This window comes from Phyllobates terribilis, unplaced genomic scaffold (assembly GCF_046119375.1).
Source record: "Phyllobates terribilis strain yellow unplaced genomic scaffold, ASM4611937v1 Scaffold_5__5_contigs__length_657084704, whole genome shotgun sequence".
Taxonomy (NCBI): Eukaryota; Metazoa; Chordata; class Amphibia; order Anura; family Dendrobatidae; genus Phyllobates; species Phyllobates terribilis.
Window position 1 is genome coordinate 435,813,344 of NW_027362765.1, and position 21,522 is coordinate 435,834,865.

General features: G+C 45.2%; 1 protein-coding gene across 2 annotated transcripts in view; it reads right to left on the reverse strand.

The window, feature by feature from the left end:
• The window catches only part of LOC141271248 (natural killer cells antigen CD94-like), a 58,065-nt gene that overhangs the window by 17,924 nt on the left and 18,619 nt on the right, over window positions 1-21,522 (reverse strand). For both annotated transcript variants that reach the window (XM_073681367.1, XM_073681365.1), the window contains exon 5: window positions 15,938-16,050. In XM_073681367.1, the coding sequence (XP_073537468.1) occupies window positions 15,938-16,050 (113 nt within the window). The remainder of the gene's footprint in view (window positions 1-15,937; window positions 16,051-21,522) is intronic.

Consider the following 21,522-nt stretch of genomic DNA (forward strand, 5'->3'; position numbering starts at 1 on the left):
TGCTCCGGAGGCGGGCCTAGTAACAGAGGCCCAGGCCTGCAAGAGGGAGAAGGAAGGAAGAGGAGCGGAGAAGGCTCCAGGAACGAGGAATGAAGGGATCCCAGGGGTGCGGACGGGCGAGTCGCCACCGCACGCCCGAATCCACCTGCGTGGAGGGGTCAGGCCAAAGGGGGAGACCGGTCCCCGAACTAGTGGAGGCAGGAAACGACCCTCAGCTAGAAACCGGAGGCTCTGACATTTTATGTGGCGCAGCCCCTTGCTCCACCCGCTAGGAAGGCACCACATAGGGTCAGGGAAACTGGCGCCAAGTTTACCAAGAGGAGGCCCGAGGCAGCCGGACAGAAGTGTTGGTAAGAAAGGCCAGACAAAGGACACACAAAGGGGGTCCTGTGAAGCGCTCCAAAGTTATCTGGGAGTTGTCTGAGCCCCTCACCTGGTGAGCACAGTACGACGTGGGCAGCCGTTACCTGCAGACGTGGTCTGGATAATAAGAACTGTGAGTAAAGGCCCTGAACTGCATCACTGACTCCGTGTCGTTACTGCTGCTGCCCTGCACCATCACCCCCATCCTCCGCATACACTGCCCTGAGGCTATACTCCTCCCGTGGGGAGTTATGCTACGCTCTGCTGCACCCACAACATCAGCCTTAGCGGTCTGCCCTGTAGCGTCGGTTCACTCTGACCGCAATCCACGGGTGGCGTAGTCGGACATTTAAACATCAAAACCACATAAATAGTTCCGCCACTGGTTTGACCGCCCTGAGCCACGGAACCGGATCGCCGCCACGAAGACTACAACCACCAGCATCCACCAAAAAGGGTCCGGCTCCGGGTGTCCCAAGGCCCAGGGGGTGCGTCAGAAAATTTTCATCACCTTTCACAATCACCAATGGGACAAGGCAGGGATGTCCTCTGTCCCCTCTCTTATACATCCTAGTGACGGAGCACCTGCTCTCATCAATTCGCCATAACCCCAATATTAGGTGGATTGAGGTGGGAGGCACCGAGTACAAGTGCTCTCTATTTGCTGCTGATGTCCTAGTATATATCACTCAATCACATATATCCATCCCTGCTGTTATGGCTGAAATAGATCACTTTGTTACATGGTAAAATTTTAAAATCAATGCAGCGAAGTCTGAGGCCCTCGATGTCTCCCTCCCTAAATCCATATAGGATTCCATCCAGTCCAACTTTCCCTTTGCCTGGCCCTCACAGGGTATCAAATACTTAGGAATTCCTATTCATAGAGACCTCTCCCATCTATGTTATCTTAATTTTGGGCCCTTTATTGAACAATTCCATACAGACCACGGTTGGCAAGTTAGAACTGTAAGATTCACTACGTGAACCACTGGTGTTTTGTGGAAAAGCACATGTACACCGCGTTCCAAATTATTATGCAAAAAGTGTTTAGGAGTGATAAGGGAAGAATTTGTTTGTTTGTCAGTTAAACTCATTGATGGTGATGTGTGTCAGGGCTCTTTATATCACTGTAAGCAATTGCAGACACCTGTGCTAATTAGTTTGGCAGGTGTGTCCAATGAAAGGCAAGACTACTTAAGAAGGCTCTCTCACATTATTAAGCAGCCTACATTTTCTGCCAAAATGGGAAAGAAAAAGGATGTGTCGGCTGCTGAGAAGCAACAAATTGTGGAGTGTTTAGGTCAAGGCATGACTACAATCAACATTGTGCGATGATCAGGATGAAGTGTCTTGGCAAGCAAGAAGTATGTAGCTGATTCACAGTACACACGTGTGCGTGCTGATAAGGGCAAATTGAGGACTCTTTCCTACAGGCAATTACGTCAGGTTGAAAGAGCAGCGGCAAAAAAGCCTTGTCATAGCAGCAGACAAGTTTTTGAAGCTGCTTGTGCCTCCAACGTCCCCCGAACAACAAGATGCAGGGTCCTTCAGAGGTTTGCAGCTGTGCATACGCCATCCTGTCGACCTCCTCTATCCACTTCACACAAGCAGAAACGGCTCCAGTGGGCCAAACATTACATGAAGACTGATTTCAAAACTGTTTTGTTCACGGATGAGTGCCGTGCAGCGCTCGATGGTCCAGATGAATGGAGTGGAGGATGGCTGGTTGAAGGACACCCCACGCAAACACGGCTACAGCGCCAACAAGGAGGAGGTGGAGTAATGTTTTGGGCTGGAAGCATGGGGAGAGAGATTGTCGGCCCCTTTAGGATCCCTGAAGGCGCTAAAGATGAACTCCATAATGTATGTGGATTTTCTCAAACAGCACTTCCTGCCATGGTTCAAGAAGAAGAACGGTGTATTTCACAGCAAGATCATTTTTCTGCATGATAATGCACCATCTCATGCTGCACATAAAACATCTGCATCTTTGGCTGATATGGGCATAAAAGGGGACAAACTTATGGTGTGACCCCCATGCTCCCCTGACCTCTACCCCATTCAGAACCTTTGGAGCATCATTAAAAGGAGTGTCTATGATGGCGGGAGGCAGTTCACATCTAAGCAACAGCTCTGGGAGGGTATTCTGTCCTCATGCAAAACAATTGAAGCAGAAACCATCCAAAACCTGACAAATTCAATGGACGAGAGAGTTCAGAAGCTCCTTTCGAACAAGGGGTCCTATGTGAAAATGTAACATCACCTAGAATAAAGTTTTGAGTTGAAAACTGTTTGATTTCAGTTTCTAACAACCTGCTAATGCTTATAATTTCAAAAATGACCATTTTTTTGGTCTTTATTAAAATGAAAAGGTTGATCGAAAAGTTTGGGGGATCTAAGAGTGTGGCAACCCAGTAGTCATGATTACTTCGAATTCTGACAATATGAGGGTCATGCTGCAGGTAGTGCAGCAAGAAGGCACTTATGTGTCTTGCGCATCTCGGAGCCCCAAAATTATTTTCCGGGCTAGATGCAGCTAAAAATTATTTTTAATTTTAAATCTGGTGAAGCTTATTATAGATGGCCTAATAGGATCAGTGCTGCACACTGCTACAAAGCCCAAATTATTTTCCAGTCAAGATACAGATAAACATGATTAGTAATTTGAAAGCTTAAAACGGTTGGTAGGGTGATTTTAACCAATCATCAAGCTTTTACTCTCCCCAGGATGACACAGGGGTAGAAAAGTCGTTTCGGATCCATGATTTGTTCATCTTTATGAACATGAGTCTGTCTACATTATCAGTGGAGAGCCACGTGCGCTTATCTGTCAGCACACCACCAGCAGCGCTGAACACACGTTCAGACAGAACGCTGGCTGCGGGGCATGACAAGATCTCCAAGGCGTAAGTGGCTAGCTCCGGCCATTTATCCAGATTGGAAGCCCAAAAAGAGCAAGGGTCCAGTGACACAGTCGTGGCTTCAATGTTTACTTGGAGATACTCCTGTACCATCGTCTCTAGGCGTTGACTATGTGTCAGACTTCTTGTCTCCTGTGGCCTTGCAAAGGATGGGCTAAAAAAGTGGTGAAATGATTCCGCAAAATTGATGTTACCAGCAGATACTGTGGTTCTGTTACGGTTTGAGTGCTGAACACTTGACGGTCCCACGGTTGGCAAGTTGGAACTGTGAGATTCACTACGTGCACCACTGGTATTTTGTGGAAAAGCACATGTAAGATTCTGCAACAGTCTCTGCTGATACTCCTGCATGCGTGCATCCCTTTCTATGGCAGGAATAATTTCTGCAAATTTACTTTTGTACCGGGAATCTAACAGTGTGGCAACCCAGTAGTCAGGATTATTTCTAATTCTCACAATTCGAGGGTCATGTTGCAGGTAGTGCAGCAAGAAGGCACTCATGTGTGTTGCGCATCCAGGAGCACCAAGTCCCTGTTGTGTTGGTGGCGAGGTAACAATCATGCTTCCTTCCTCTGTCCTCTCCCCCCAACCTCGCACAACAGAAATGTGATCAAGGTCTCCCTCATCTGATGAGTCTTCCATCAGTTCGTCCTCCACTTCTTCCTGGGCTCCTGCACCTTCCTCACTAGTTTGGCTGCTACCATGCGCCCTGGTAAAATCATCTCCCCCACCCTCACATGCCTGCCGCCCTGGTGCTGCCGACCGTCTGGACCTTGCAGATGTTAGCCCTTCCGCATACAACTCCTCCTCCTCTACTTCCTCCACCTCCTCTTGTGCCACCACCTGACTCCGAATTCTGTTTAACATGTGCTCCAGCATGTAAATCACCGGAATAGTCATGCTGATAATGGCATCGTCAGCACTAAACATCTTCGTCGCCATTTCAAAACTGTGCAGAAGGGTGCATAGGTCCCTGATCTGAGACCACTCCTCCAGCGTGAGTTGCCCCACCTCTGAATCTCGTTGGCCCAGGCTATACGTCAGAACGTATTGCACCAGGGCTTGTCGGTGCTGCCACAGTCGCTGCAACATGTGCAGAGTTGAATTCCACCGGGTAGGCACATCGCATTTTAGCCGGTGAAGTGGCAGGCCCAACGACTTCTGTAGAGATGTAAGTCGCTGAGCTGCGGGATGCGAACGGCGGAAGTGAGCACACAGCGACCGTGCCCTCTGCAGAAGGCCATCTAGTCTGGGATAGTGGGCTAAAAATTGCTGGACAACCAGGTTCAACACGTGAGCCATACAAGGCACGTGTGTGACATTGCCCCGGAGAAGAGCCGCACCCAGGTTTGCAGCATTGTCGCACACGGCCTTCCCTGGTTTCAGGTCCAGTGGAGACAACCATTCATGAAATTGGTTCTCCAGAGCTGACCACAACTCCTCAGCTGTGTGACTCACATTTCCCAGACATTTCAATGTAAAAACCGCCTGATGACGTTGAGCCCTACTGAGAGCATAGTAAGGAGGTGTGCAGGATCCCTTCTGCGCAGTTAGAAAGCTTGTGGCATGACCAGACAGGCTTTGGGTGCAGGTGGAAGACCGAGAGGAGGTTGAGGAGGCAGAAGCAGTGGAGGAACTTTGACATAAAGAGGATTGACGCACAACTCGTGGGGACGGCAAGACTTGGACAGCAGCCCCTTGTCCTGCTGTCACCATAGTTACCCAGTGCCCAGTCAGCGACATGTAACGCCCCTGTCCATGCCTACTCGTCCAAGTGTCTGTGGTGAAATGCACCCTGTCACACACAGAGTTTCTCAAAGAAGCGGTGATGTTGTGTGTGACATGCTGGTGGAGCGCAGGCACACCTTTCTTTGAGAAGTAGTGCTGACTGGGCATCTGGTACTGGGGCACTGCGACGGACATAAGGTCTCGAAAATCCTCTGTGTCCACCAGGCGGAAAGGCAGCATTTCTGTAGCCAAGAGCTTGCAGATGGTGAAATTCAACCTCTTAGCTTTCTCATGGCTAGGAGGAAATGGTCTTTTACTTGTCCACATCTGAGGGACCGAGGGCTGGCTATTGTGCTTAGACGGGGTTGATAAGGGTGTCCCCGGCAAACTGCCGGTCTGTGAGGAAGATGCAGGCGGACATGTTAGGTTGCCTTGATCCAAAGGTGGTGCTATCGATGTCGGACAGCGCTCAAGACCAGCTGGTGTTACCACCTCCAAAGAAAATGATGACCTGCCAATCACGCTGGCTGTTGCGGGTAAAGAGGTGGCAGGTCTGCGCCCCAAAACAGGTGTGACTGCTGTCCCCCCAGTCACAGAGGATGAAGAGGCCGCGGATGCACAAGATATGGCAGACGGTGGTTGGCCCGGCCGGCTAGACCGCATTGTAGCACACTGAGCTTCCCACTGCAACTTATGCTTCATGTCCATGTGCCGGTTCATGCATGAAGTACTCAAACTATGTATTTTTTGGCCTCTACTTAGCTTTTGCTGACAAATGTTACAGATAACACGAGTTGGGTCATCTTTATTGATCTGAAAAAATGCCCAGGCTATGCAAGGCTTAGCACCCATGCGACCTGAAGAGCCACCACGACTTGTGGTGAGAGGCAGAGTTGTGTTTGAGGATGCAGTTGTTGACGTGCTTCCAGTACTACGTCTCTGTCCAGGAAGGCGCAACCTGACCTCGTCGTCACTAGCATCTTCCTCCACCTCCTCTGCTGACCTCATCTCTTGGCTGACTGTGGGTTGACAGTAAGTGGGATCTCCGACCTCATCATCATCACCCTGTGCGTTATCACACCCGTCGTCCTCAGAGCCAACCTGTTCCTGCCCTGACAAAAAACTAAAGTTGTCGCTCCAATCAGGTATTTGAGTCTTATCATCGTCTTCCTCATTGTCTCCACCAACAGGAGTTACAGTTTGGGAATGAGGGTCTACATTATGGTCAGAACCTTCTGCGTCTGGTCCTGGATCCGACTCATAAAGATTCTGGGCATCAGTGCAGATCATTTCCTCGTCTGGATTCACAGAAGCGCTGGAGTCGACCTCTGATTCCCAGGCTATAGTATGAGTAAACAGCTCTGCAGACTCAACCATCTGTTCTACCTCATACTCAGACGGGCAGCTGGAGATTTGGGAGCTGTGAGGAAGCAAGTGCGATTTGGGTGACACCTTTGAGGACTGGAGTATTTGTGATGTTGAAGTTGATGTGGAGGAGAGCCCACTTAAAGGAGCACTTGATATCCGTTGAAGCACCTGCTGTTTTTGTGCCTCATCTGGAATTTGTAGCGATTGGCGTGGCCGTAAGAAAGGGATCTTATCACATTGTCCGCTAAAAGAAGTAGACATTTTAGTTTGGCTGGAAGATGGTCTTTCTTCTGCACCTACCCCACGGACACAACCTTTTTTCCCCTTCCCAACACGCCTATTCCCCTTTCCACCAGCAGCAGGCCTTTTTCCACTCATTTTGGTGGTTAACTAATTCACAACTCTGGAGTTGTTTGCACAAAAAAACAATGGATGGTAACCGAGCAGAGCTGAGTGGCCAAACTGTGGTATTAGGCCAAAACTATTGGCTGGGTTAGATGCAGAAAAAAATTATTTTTAATTTGCAACCTGATGGAGGTCAGTATAGATGGACTAATAGACCAAGTCCCACACACCGCTAGAAGCCCAAATATTTTTTCAGAGCTAGATGCAGAAAATTTTTTTATTCAATTTGCAACCTGATGGAGGTCAGTATAGATGGACTAATAGACCAAGTCCCACACACTGCTAGAAGCCCAAATATTTTTTCAGAGCTAGATGCAGAAAAAAATTATTTTTAATTTGCAACCTGATGGAGGTCAGTATAGATGGACTAATAGACCAAGTCCCACACACCGCTAGAAGCCCAAATATTTTTTCAGAGCTAGATGCAGAAAAAAATTATTTTTAATTTGCAACCTGATGGAGGTCAGTATAGATGGACTAATAGACCAAGTCCCACACACCGCTAGAAGCCCATATATTTTTTCAGAGCTAGATGCAGAAAAAAATTATATTCAATTTGCAACCTGCTGGAGGTCAGTATAGAAGGACTAATAGAACAAGTCCCACACACTGCTAGAAGCCCAAATATTTTTTCAGAGCTAAATGAAGAAAAAAATTATTTTTAATTTGCAACCTGATGGAGGTCAGTATAGATGGACTAATAGACCAAGTCCCACACACTGCTAGAAGCCCAAATATTTTTTCAGAGCTAGATGCAGAAAAAAATTATTTTTAATTTGCAACCTGATGGAGGTCAGTATAGATGGACTAATAGACCAAGTCCCACACACCGCTAGAAGCCCAAATATTTTTTCAGAGCTAGATGCAGAAAATTTTTTTATTCAATTTGCAACCTGATGGAGGTCAGTATAGATGGACTAATAGACCAAGTCCCACACACTGCTAGAAGCCCAAATATTTTTTCAGAGCTAGATGCAGAAAAAAATTATTTTTAATTTGCAACCTGATGGAGGTCAGTATAGATGGACTAATAGACCAAGTCCCACACACCGCTAGAAGCGGAAATATTTTTTCAGAGCTAGATGCAGAAAAAAATTATTTTTAATTTGCAACCTGATGGAGGTCAGTATAGATGGACTAATAGACCAAGTCCCACACACCGCTAGAAGCCCAAATATTTTTTCAGAGCTAGATGCAGAAAAAAATTATATTCAATTTGCAACCTGCTGGAGGTTAGTATAGAAGGACTAATAGAACAAGTCCCACACACTGCTAGAAGCCCAAATATTTTTTCAGAGCTAAATGAAGAAAAAAATTATTTTTAATTTGCAACCTGATGGAGGTCAGTATAGATGGACTAATAGACCAAGTCCCACACACTGCTAGAAGCCCAAATATTTTTTCAGAGCTAGATGCAGAAAAAAATTATTTTTAATTTGCAACCTGATGGAGGTCAGTATAGATGGACTAATAGACCAAGTCCCACACACTGCTAGAAGCCCAAATATTTTTTCAGAGCTAGATGCAGAAAAAAATTATTTTTAATTTGCAACCTGATGGAGGTCAGTATAGATGGACTAATAGACCAATTCCCACACACTGCTAGAAGCCCAAATATTTTTTCAGAGCTAGATGCAGAAAAAAAATATTTTTAATTTGCAACCTGATGGAGGTCAGTATAGATGGACTAATAGAACAAGTCCCACACGCTGCTAGAAGCCCAAATATTTTTTCAGAGATAAATGAAGAAAAAAATTATTTTTAATTTGCAACCTGATGGAGGTCAGTATAGATGGACTAATAGACCAAGTCCCACACACTGCTAGAAGCCCAAATATTTTTTCAGAGCTAGATGCAGAAAAAAATTATTTTTAATTTTCAACCTGATGGAGGTCAGTATAGATGGACTAATAGACCAAGTCCCACACACCGCTAGAAGCCCAAATATTTTTTCAGAGCTAGATGCAGAAAAAAATTATATTCAATTTGCAACCTGCTGGAGGTCAGTATAGAAGGACTAATAGAACAAGTCCCACACACTGCTAGAAGCCCAAATATTTTTTCAGAGCTAAATGAAGAAAAAAATTATTTTTAATTTGCAACCTGATGGAGGTCAGTATAGATGGACTAATAGACCAAGTCCCACACACTGCTAGAAGCCCAAATATTTTTTCAGAGCTAGATGCAGAAAAAAATTATATTCAGTTTGCAACCTGATGGAGGTCAGTATAGATGGACTAATAGAATGATGCTATGCCCAAAAGATTTTACTTCACTAGGTGCAGTAAAAAAATTGGTATTCTATACACAGGTGGTATATCTTGCAACACAGATAGGCTACTCCACTGACTAACACACTCTGCAATAGGCCAAAAAGGATTAGCTTTGCTAGATTCAGCCAAATGCTGTGAAAAAAACTTGCACAGCACTGGCACAGACCTGCCTGGCAAAAACTGATAGGAACTGATGTAACCTAGTCCTGAAAAGGACTCCAATTACAATTAGTCTTTACTCCCACAATCTATCTATTTAAGAGCACAGACCTGCCTGATAAAAGTCGTAGGAAATGCTGTAACCTAGTCCTTAAAAGGACTGCAATCACAACTATTCCCTACTCCCAAGCTATCTGTATATTTGTGCGAAAATTGGCTTGAAATTAACAAGGTATAGCGCACACAGCAACAGCGGTGCCGTCTAACACGCAGCTGCAGCAGTGAGAAAATGGTGGCGACGGGGAAAATGGCTTGGTCTTATAGGGCAAGGACATGTGACATACACTGCCAATCACACATGCCCTTGCTTGTGTGAAAAAAAGCACTTCGCTCCGTGTGTGCGCTGCTGATAGGCTGACAGATTGCACCTCCCCACTGCAAATGCAGGAAAGAGAAAAAAAAATGGAGATCTTCATTGTTCCTGCAGAGATCCATCCCCTGCCCCTCCCCCCGCCCCGCTGTACACTCAAACTGCGTATTAACATTAATTTTCATCATTACTGAGAAAAAATCCAGTTATGATTTTGGTGCACGAACAGTTATCGAACATAACCTCGAACAGCCGAATTTTTCTCAAATTGTTCGTGTTCGCCGACCGGCTCGAACACCGCCCAAAACAGCTCGAATTTGAGATTGGCGAACAGTTCGAGTAGAACAACGCTCATCTCTAGTGCTCACTACTAATGCATCCCCAGCCTATTGTTGTGAGTCACTGGATACTTAAACCCCCTCCACCCAGTAGGTGGGGCCTGAGCAACACTTTCTTTCAGTGTTTTCTGTGGAACTCAGTTGCCAGGTCCTGTCCTGTATCTTGTTTGTTTCCGCCACCCTGGGGGCTGAGTACCCAGGCCTGTTTCCTGTATCTGTGACTTCTAGTCTGTTCCGCCACCCTAGGGGCTGTATACCTAGGCCCGTTACATGTATCTGTTATCTGTGACTTCTAGTCTGTTTCCGCCACCCTGGGGGCTAAGTTCCCAGGGTCGTTCCTGTATCTTGTTCCTGGTTCAGTTCCTGTCTGAACAGTGTCCTAGCCCGTTACTTGTTTATCTCTATGTTCATATCTTCCCTTTTCCTGCAGTGTCTGAACCTGCACCTAACTTCAACTCGTTGTCTCTGTACTTCTGTTTGTGAGTTTAGTGTCTACTCGCTACTTCATTGTAAGTACCTTGTGTGTATCTGCTCTGCTTGCCTACCGCACCTGCGGGTTTTGCTCTGCTCTGCTTGTCTACCGCACCTGCGGGTTTTGCTCTGCTCTGCTTGTCTACCGCACTTGCGGGTTTTGCTCGCTCTGCTCTGCTTGTCTACTGCACCTGCGGGTTTTTTTTCTCTGCTCTGCTTGTCTACCGCACCTGCGGATTTTGCTCTGCTCTGCTTGTCTACCGCACCTGCGGGTTTTGCTCTGCTCTGCTTGTCTGCCGCACTTGTGGGTTTTGCTCTGCTCGTCTACCACACCTGCGGGTTTTGCTCTGCTCTGCTCGTTTACCGCACCTGTGGGTTTTGCTCTGCTCTGCTTGTCTACCGCTCCTGCGAGTTTTGCTCTGCTCTGCTTGTCTACCGCACCTGCGGGTTTTGCTCTGCTCTGCTTCTCTACAGCATCTGCGGGTTTTGCTCTGCTCTGCTTGTCTACCGCACTTGCGGGTTTTGCTCTGCTCTGCTTGTCTACCGCATCTGCGGGTTTTGCTCTGCTCTGCTTGTCTACCGCACCTGAGGGTTTTGCTCTGCTCTGCTTGTCTGCCTCACCTGCGACTCTATTGTTCCTGTATCCGAGTCTGATATGGTCTCTATCCTGCCTGCGTTCCTACCTGCCAGTACCCACTTGTCTTTATACCAGCCTTGCCTGCCAGTACCCACCTATCTACATACCAGCCGTTCCTGCCAGTACCCACCTGTCTGCATACCAGCCGTGCCTGCCAGTACCCACCTGTCAGTATGCCAGACTAACCGGCCTGTTTCTGCATTCCCCAGTGTGGGTCAACAGCTGAGACCGGGGTCTGACCTGGAGTAGCACCTAGTCCCTCTGCTCGTTTCCTCCCTGGTTCACGGATTTGACTGAGCCTCCTTGCGACCTTGGTCGGACCGAGTTGAGGCTTAGTCACGCCCCTCCAGGCAATCCTCGGTTCATGGTCCAGTGGGATCACTAAACATGCTCACGCTAGTCAGTCCGGGCGTGTGTGTAACAGTTTGTATGGCACCCCTCATTTTCCAATCTTGGTATGGATGACCTCCTCATCCCCCAGTCCTGATATGCATGGCACCCAACCCCTCATCCTGGTATGTACGGCAACCCTCATCCCCAATCCTGGTATGTATGGCCCCCTCATCCCTATCCTGGCATGCATGGCACTCCTCATCCCTCAATCCTGGCATGCATGGCACCACATATTCCTATTCTGGTATGCATGGTACCCCTCATCCCTATTCTGGTATGCATGGTACCCATCATCCTGGTATGCATGGCACCCCATCTATCATCCTGGTATGCATGGTACCCCACATTACTATCCTGGTATGCATGCTACTCCTCATCCCCAATGCTGGTATGCATGGCACCCCTCACCCCCCAATCCTGGTATGCATGGCAACCCTCATCCCCCAATTCTGGTATGCATGGTCCCACTCATTCCCCAATCCTGGTATGCATGGTCCCCTCACCCCCAATTGTGGAATGCATGGTCCACTCACTCCCCAATCCTGGTATGCATGGTCCCCTCACCCCTCAATCCTGATATGCATGGTCCCCTCACCCCTCAATCCTGATATGCATGGTCCGCTCACCCCTCAATCCTGGTATGTATGGTACCCCTCATCCCCCAGTCCTGGTATGTATGGTACCCCTCATCCACCAATCCTGGTATTTATGGTATCCCTCATCCCCCAATCCTGGTATGTATGGTACCCCTCATCCCCCAATCCTGGTATGTGTGGCCCCCTCACCCCCCAATCCTGGTATGCATGGGCCCCTCACCCCTCAATCCTGGTATGCAAGGTCACCTCATCTCCCAATCCTGGTATGCATGGGCCCTCACCCCCAATCCTGCATGGGCCCCTCACCCCCCATTCCTGGTTTGCATGGGACCCTCACCCCCAATCCTGGTATGTGTGGCCCCCTCACTCCCCAATCCTGGTATGTGTGGCCCCCTCACCCCCCAATCCTGGTATGTGTGGCCCCCTCATCCCTTTCACGCTGCACACATACAAAAAAAAACACTTATGCTCATCTTTCTTCCCTATGCTCCAGCACTGCAGTGTCCTGTTCTGCCGGATGCCGGGGGAGGAGTGTGGCACCGAAATTCGCGCGTGCCCATCCCGCGCTGTCCGGCGCCATTTTGCTGAAGATACACTGCAAATGTGTCTTCCGTAAAATGGCGCCGGATAGCGCTATGTGCATGCGCCGACTCGGACGCCTTCACTCCTGCCCCGGTCTCCGGCGAGAAGAGAGGTGCCGCGGCAACGCTCCTCCCAGTCAGGTAAGTATCTAAGTATGGCGCCGGAGATGGCAGTATGCGTTCAGTGTCTACGCATACCGCAATCTCCGGCACCATACACTCCTCTTACCTGTAACGGCTCCATGCGTTCTTCTGTCTGCAGCCAGACTGCGCGTCGCGCATGCGAAGTCTATAGAGGCTTCAGACAGAGGGACGCTTGCAGCGTTATATTATATATATATATATATATACACATACATATATATATATATATATAATTAAATCCATTTGTAATTTATTTTTCTTTATTCATCTTGGAAAAACAAGGATGACACATGGCTAGTAAAAACAGGCACACAGATGACACACTGATGGAAAACACTGACAGTACCATTTTTTCAAATTTTACATGGATGTGTGAAGGAGGCCTTACATTGCCTTGCTCAAAAGAAAACACTTTATTGCAAAAAATAATAAAGTATAAAAGAACTATACATATTTTGCATCATCAGGTCTGTAATGACCCAATCCGTAAAATATGCATGCTAATTGCTTATTATCCTTACCTGTGAACCTCATGAAAAAGAACAACAAAAAAACAAATCCTAGGAATTATTAAAAATTCAAGGAATTAATTATCAGCGCTCATGATTGATATATAAATCACAAAATAAAAAAGTCGCTGGCATTGTAATTGCTAGGACTAAATTGCTGCATACCAACAAATAATTGCCATAATAATATAGAAAAAAAAACATAACCAGTAAAAAGTATAAAGGACTTAGTATCTTTATCCACAAACTGAATCTATTTTATTATACATAAATAACAGACTAGACAAAAAAATACAGTATATACAAACTAAAAAAGGATCCAAAAGAGGCAACTGGTGTCAACATTAGCATATATACATTTCACTAGATGGTTGCCCGATTCTAACGCATCAGGTATTCTAGAATATGCCCCATGCAGGATGTGACTCCCCCCCCCATATAATGCGCCATGCAGGATGTCACATCCCCCGTCCGTTATAATGCCCCATGCTGGATGTGACATCCCCCCTCCCTTATAATGCCCCATGTAGGATGTCACATCTCCCCTATATAATACCCCATGCAGGATGTCACATCCCCTACATAGTGCCCCATGAAGGATGTCACATCCCCCTTCCCTTATAATGGCCCCTCCACGATGTCACACTTCCCCACCCCACCATTTAATGCCCTATGGCCCCATACAATAAAAAAAAAAAAAATCCAATACTCACCTCACCTGTCAGCTGCTCCTCTGGACTCCAGCGTAGCCCGCATGTTCCCGCTGTGCGCTGTGACCGGTCAGGAGAGAGCGCAGTGTAAAGACGTCACCGCGCTCTCTGACCTGACACATCACACAGCAGCAGCGGAAGACACAGCAGCTGCTGCGCAGGCACGGGGAGGGGTAAGTATGGCGCCGGGTGCCGGGGTCCTGAGCGAGGGGGGGCGGGGGGAGAGGAGGAGAGGGGGGGTGTAAGTATGGCGCCGGGTGCAGGGGTCCTGAGCGAGTGGGGGGAGGGACAGGAGGAGAGGGGAGGAGAGGAGGGGAGGAGAGAGTAGAGGAGGGGAGGAGAGGGGAGCGGCGTCACTTTTACCGTCCGGAGATAAGCGGCCGTAGCCGCTGATCTCCCGACAGTAGCCGCATGGGGGTCAGTGGCGCCTCCGGTCGGGAGACGTATGCTGCGAGCAGCCGGCTTCATCTCCCGGCTGCATCGCCGCTCACCTCTGTGCGGCAGATCAGCCGCTAACGGCCGCCATCTTTTTGTGAAATGCCGCGTCGCTGATTGGCCGCGGCCGGACCAATCAGCGACGCGGGATTTCCTGGACAGACAGACAGACAAAAAGACAGACAGACAGACGGGATAAGACAATTATATAGATAGATGGTAGACAGAGGGGTGGTAGGGAAAAACACCACACCACACGTATATTGACACTCACAATGGTGCACCCTTGAGGAAGCCAATGGAAGCAGCGATACGCATGGGCTGTTTTTTCTTATCACTTCCCTGCCTATTATACTAAGTCCACATTGGGTATTTTTATCACATGCTCTTCATTGTTTTTTCCTTTGTAAGCACACTTCAGGAAATTGCCATGAGTGGCTATATATTTAGGATATTTTTCCCTAGCATTTTCCTTAGCATTTTATTACACATTTATCAACTATAATAACTTTTTGCTAAAATCTTGATCTTTTACTTGATATTATGCAAATTGATGAATACCTGTATTGCTTGTTCTTCGCAAGGTCTCACAAGGTCTTTAATTCACATATCTTGAATATATTTGTATCTTCCCATTATCTATCCAGTTGAAATATAGGGTTGTATATTTCTATTGCAAGGTGATTTTGGAAGGGGAAAACATAACTGGTTGACATCAATTGTCTCATGGTCTTTTTAATTGCTTTTTTGGCATTTTTGCCTGGTCTGGTATTTATTTATATTTTTTGCATTTTTGACTGTGAGAAACACACCGGCTATTTTCTGAATACCGGAAAATCAGTGAAAGAAAGTCGAGCAGCTAGAAACTTTATGGGAGGATAGATATTAAATTCCTGAAGACTGATTTCAAAAAGACAAGATGCTTATGTGCTTCTGATGCTAAATGCTTATCTATTCATTTTACCATGGATACAATTGCAATTACTGCCAGAAATGCGTAGACATCCAGATGGGCATTTTGCGCATCAGCCTTCATGAACAGTGCAAAGGAATAAGATGCACCAAATCCTTAAAGAGGTATATGCCTCTTAATGAATTCGGTGCATCTTTCAGCATACCTAAAAATGACATTATATTAAAGATGATAGAAAGCCAGAGTAGGTCGACTTCAAGTGCGCTGCTGATTCAGGAACGAATCAATCAACAAATTAATTAAAAGTGGTTTATTTGTCAACGCATTTCAGAGTCAAATCCGACTCCTTTCTCAGGACAACCACATTATATACAAATCTGTGGACATTACAGCAGCTGACAACTAAGCTATGATAGTGGTTGTGTCACACACAACCCCTAGAGGTGAGCAGCTTTCAATTAAATCTCCAACCTCAATACCCAGATGAGACCCTATTGCGCTTTTTACCTATTTACAATTGTGTTAAAGATGGACACTCAGCTCGAAATAGATGGATATGGAATAGTCTTTTTCATGAGCAGTGTGAAATTAAGGATCATAAAAAATATATTGTTACTCACATGTATGTTGTGTTATCTAGCCACAACCATCTTTCATTTGATTTTAAAGAACACATAAGACCGATCCATGCATTGTTTGAATATGAAACTTGGAAATTGCAAGTGATAAATTTCTGAAAATGACAAACAAATATAAACATAATAAAAAGTTGAAAATTTTTGAAATATACAACTATACACATATTGTATGATATACAGTGGCGACAAAAAGTTTTGCATTTTTTAAAAGTGTGATTACTTCTGTCTGGTTGTTGTTATGCCATGTTGCTGGTGATTTTAGTAAACCGGAAGGAAATGGTTGTCAGCTATAATGACGAAAATTGTGTTTGCCATTGTTTTATCCCTTTATGTGTTAGTTTTCAACATTTGCTGGGCCAAATGTTTTGCATATTTTGTCATGGGTAGTCGAAGTTTGCCTAAAAATTTTTTTGTGTGTGTGTTTTTAGGTTAAATATGGCAAAGACAAAGCCAAATTTATCACCGGATGTCAGGAAGCTTATTATTCTGAGAGTGAAGTCAGGCAAAAGTCCAAAAGCGGTAGCTATGGAATTCAACTGTTCTCAGAGTCAAGTGTCACGCATATTAAAGAAAGAAAAAGAATGCTATGGAACAGCTGACAAACCTAGAAGTGGACGACCACGGAAAACTTCCTCCAGAGTTGGTCACATTATTAAGAAAAAGTCAGCATCTGATGTCCATAAAAGTGCTGGACAAATATCCCACAAAATGAATGAAGAATATGGGGTTAAAGTGAAAACAGTGAAACACGGTGGTGGCAATGTCATGGTTTGGGGCTGCTTTTCTGCATCTGCCATTGGCACTCTGCATAGAATTGATGGAAATATGAAAACTCCCATGTACAAGGATATACTGGAGAATTTAATGCTGCCACATGATAAAATCAAAGTAGGCAGGGGATTGAGATTCCAACAAGACAATGATCCTAAGTACACATCCAATTTAGTTGAAATTGGTTAGCAAAGAAAAATGTACGCCTGTTGCAATGGCCAAGTCAATCACCTGATTTACACCCTATAGAGCACCTTTGGGATGAGTTGGTGATGAGTTGGGGCCCGTACCCAGAGCAATAAAGGTGAATTGTTTGCAGATTTGCAAATGGAATGGCGTAAGATCCCTCAAGATGTCTTGAATACCCTAGTGGCTTCAATGCCCCATCGGTGTGGGGCAGTAATTAATGCAAGAGGTTATGCTACAAAATAGTAAGTTTTGGCATTGTTAACAATGAATTACTCTCTATGTTGTGGTCAATAAATTGTATATGCAAAACTTTTGGCAGTCAGTTTTCTTTAATTAATTGACCATACCTATATTCAAACGCATTTTGGTTAAAATTAAGGTCTTGCATGATGACAACTTCATGCACTTTCAATTCATCACCAGGGAAATGGCATCACAACAGCCAGACAGAAGTAATGTATATATACATATAAAGTGCTCAGCATAAATGAGTACACCCCATTTGAAAAGTATGATTTTAATCAATATTTTTTTTTAATGCATTACATGAAATTAAGGTTAATAATTTAACTTTCATTACAAAATATTAAGTTTTACGCTTGTCAGTGGATGCAAACATGAAAATACCCCCATCAAAAACAACTACAGTGTCTTGCAAAAGTACTCATTACTGTTAGAATCAGTTTCTTTGGGACCATCCGCCATTTTGTTGTGGTTTTCTGGCTGTTGGTATTTTTCCCCTGGTATTGGGTTTGACTAAGGTCAGGTGATTGTATCACCCTTTATTACCCAGCACCTGCCTCCTAGTCCTTGCCGGACAACAGTGTTAATCCGCGAGAGTTATGGCTAGGAGGTTTGTTAGTAGTACTTTCTGTGTTTAGTTTTGTGCAGTTCTAGGATCCTCTAGTTCTGCCTGCTGAAGATTCCTTTATTCCCTTTTTCGTTTCTGCAGCTTCCTCTAGTTTCCTGTTAGGAGGTCACCTGTTTGCTTTTTCCCAGTCCTTAGTTCTTTCAGGGTATCCTTCCCCTCTTCCTTTAGGTCTTCTTTTGAGTTTAGTCTAGGAAATGTCGGTGGGTCTATTCGCTAGGAATAGGTTGCCCACTCCACCGTAGAGCTTCAGTCTAGACCTACAGTAGTGCAGGGACAGCTTTTGCCTCTTCTGCCCTAGTGTGGAATTGCAGCTTCGTAACAATTACCCTTGGCATTTTTTGTGTTTTGCTACCTCACAACCAGGAATTTCAAAGTATTTTTTAGGGCTTGCATCAGTTCATTTAAACAACATGCCTACAACTGTGAACATTTGGTTTTCTTTTTATTGTGAAAAAAATAACAAATAGGTAAAAATAACTGAAAATTTCAGTGTGCTTAACTATTTGCTCCCTTAAAGTCAGTGCTTTGTACAGCCTCCTTTTGCAGCATTTACAGCTATAGGTCTCTTTGGATAAGTCTCTATGAGCTTTCCACATCTTGCCTCTAGGATTTTTGCCCATTCCTCAAGGCAAAACTGCCCCAGCTCCTTCAAGTTAGATGGTTTCCTTTGGTGAACAACAATTTTCAAGTCTGACCACCGATTCTCAATTAGATTAAGGTCTGGGCTTTGACTAGGCTATTTCAAAACATTTACACGTTTCCCCTTAAAGGGAACCTGTCAAGTCCCCCTTGCCCTTGAACCCAGCAGCATTCACCTATATATGATTAAACTCCCTGGCTAACCAGCCCTGTATAATGAAATTAAGTTAAACAAATGCTTTAAAAAAGCATTTATAATGTCTCCATTTCCTATGCTAATGATTCCGACTTCAGAGGTGCACTGTGCATGACTGGAAGCCATCTTCCAAACTTCCAGTCATGTGCAGTGCGCCTCTGTCCCCATTTCCTTTGCTAATGAGGGATTTCACTATTTGTGTTAGTTTCCCCAGACTAGTCAGCCCTCTTTCCATGTTATCTCACCCCTGTGGGTGTTTTAACATAATTTACAAGAGCCGACATCATTGCCAGCTCATGCAAATCTTGTGCATGAGCGCCGCTCATTTTGGCAGCGTCACTACATCTTTGAACCTGGGTGTGTGCTTCCTGGCTTCAGAGGTGCACTGTGCATGACCGGAAGCCATATTTCAAACTTCCGGTCATGCGCAGTATGCCTCTGAAGCCGGGAACCCAAAATGAATGGCACGAATGCGCAAGATTTACATGAGTTGGTGATGACGTTGAATCGTGAAAATTATGTTATCACGCTTACAGAGGCATGACAACATTGACAGAGGCCTGACTAGTCTGGGGAAACTAATGCCCCATCGACTAGCCAAAGCCCTCATTAGCATAGGAAACGGGGACATTATAAATGCTTTTTTAAATAAATTTTTTAAACTGAATTACAATATACAGGGCTGGTTATGCAGGGAGTGTAATCATACAAAGGTGAATACTGCTGGGCTGGAGGGCATGGGAGATCTGACAGTTTCCCTTTAAATCAGTGGAGTGTTACTTTAGCAGTATGCTTTGGGTCATTGTCTTGTTGGAAGGTGAAGCTCTGTCCCAGTCTCAAATCACTGACAGACTGAAACAGTTTTTGCTCAAGAATATCCCTGTATTTTGCACCATCCATCTCCCCCCTGACTTGGACCAGTTTCCCTGTCACTGTTGATGAAAAACATCCCCAAAGCATGATGCTGCCACCACCATGTTTCACTGTGTTCTTTTGGGGTGATGAGCTGTTTTGGTTTGGCTCCACACATAGCGTTTACCTTGGTGGCCAAAAAGTTCAATTTTGGTCTCATCTGACCACAGCGCCTTTTTCCATATATTTAGGGAGTCTCCCACATGTATTTTGGCAAGCTCAAAACAAGCCTTAACATTTTTGTAAGTAAAGGCTTTTTTATGGCTATTCTTCCATAAAGACCACCTCTATAAAGTGTATGGCTTATTGTGGCTGTATGGACAGATACTCCAGTTTCTGCTTGGGAACTCTGCAGCTCCTTCAGAGTTATCTTTGGTCTCCGTGCTGCCTCTCTGATTAATGCCTCCTTGCCCAGGCTGAGAGTTTTGGTGTGTGACCCTCTCTTGGCAGGTTTGTTGTGGTGCCATTTTCTTTATGTTTGATGATTATGGATTTGATGGTGCTCTGGTGGATCATCAGAGATTGGGATATTTTTTATAACCCAACCCTGACTTGTACTTCTCAACAATTTTGTCTCTGACTTGTTTGGAGATCTCCATGGTCTTCATGGTGTTGCTAGTTTAGTGGTGCTCTTGCTTAATGGTGTTGCAGCCTCTGTGGCCTTTCAGAAAAGGTGTATGTATACTGACAGACATGTGACACTTAGGTGGACTTCCTTTCACTAAGCATGTTACTTTTGAAGGTAATTGCTTGCACCAGAAATTGCAAAAGGGGTAAATACATATGCACATGCCAAATTTTAGCTATTTGATCCCATTAATTTAATGTATGCCTATTAGTGTTGAGCGATACCTTCCGATATCAGGAAATATCGGATCGGATTGGATCGGGCCGATACTCAAAAAGTATCGGATATCGCCGATTCCGATACCGGAAACCAATGCAAGTCAATGGGACACAAATATCGGAATGAAAATAAACCCTTTCTTTCCTTGTAGGTTAATTCTACATGAAGGAAAACAACTAACAATAATGTAGAATGTATTGGGGGAGGAGGTTGCCCAAATTGATGGGAACAGTGCTCACAGTGAAACATGAAAAGCCGGCAATTCATCAGCGGCATACACTGGTACCCGACAATTTAGAACAGAAAGAATAAAGCTTAACTCATAGATTAGATAGATAGAAACATGTTAGTCACATTTATAAGAAGTACAGGGACAGTGTTGCTTACTGTACTTGTCATTTAGTGTAAAGGATTTATTTAAAAAAATAATAGTGTTTTCGTGCACCGTCTCTTTAAAAAAGCTGGCCGGCAATTCAGCAGCGGTACCCGACAATTTAGAACAGAAAGATAGAGCATCACACATAGATTAGATAGATAGAAACATGTCAGTCACATATATAAGAAGTACAGTGACAGTGTTGGTTACTGTACTTGTCATTTAGTGTAAAGGATTTATTTAAAAAAATAAAAGTGTTTTCGTGCACCGTCTCTTTAAAAAAGCCAGCCGGCAATTCAGCAGCGGTACCCGGCAATTTAGAACAGAAAGATAGAGCATCACAGATAGATTAGATAGATAGAAACATGTCAGTCACATATATAAGAAGTACAGTGACAGTGTTGCTTACTGTACTTGTCATTTAGTGTTAAAATAAAGGATTTATTAAAAAAAAAATTGGCGTGGGGTTCCCCGTAATTTTAGTCTCTAGCGGAGGTTAAGCAGACGGCTGGGGCAGATGTTTGAAGCCTGGGAAGGGGGTAATACCCACGGAGCTTCCCAGGCTACTAATATCAGCCCCCAGCTGAATACCTAGCCTTTACTAGCTATTAAAATGGGGGACCCGAAAAAAAAAAATGATGTGGGGTCCCCCCTATTTTAATAGCTAGCAAAGGCTAGGCAGACAGCTGGGGGCTGATATTAATAGCCCAGGAAGGGTGCCATGTATATTGGCCCCCTCCCTGGCTAGAAACACCAGCCGTCAGCC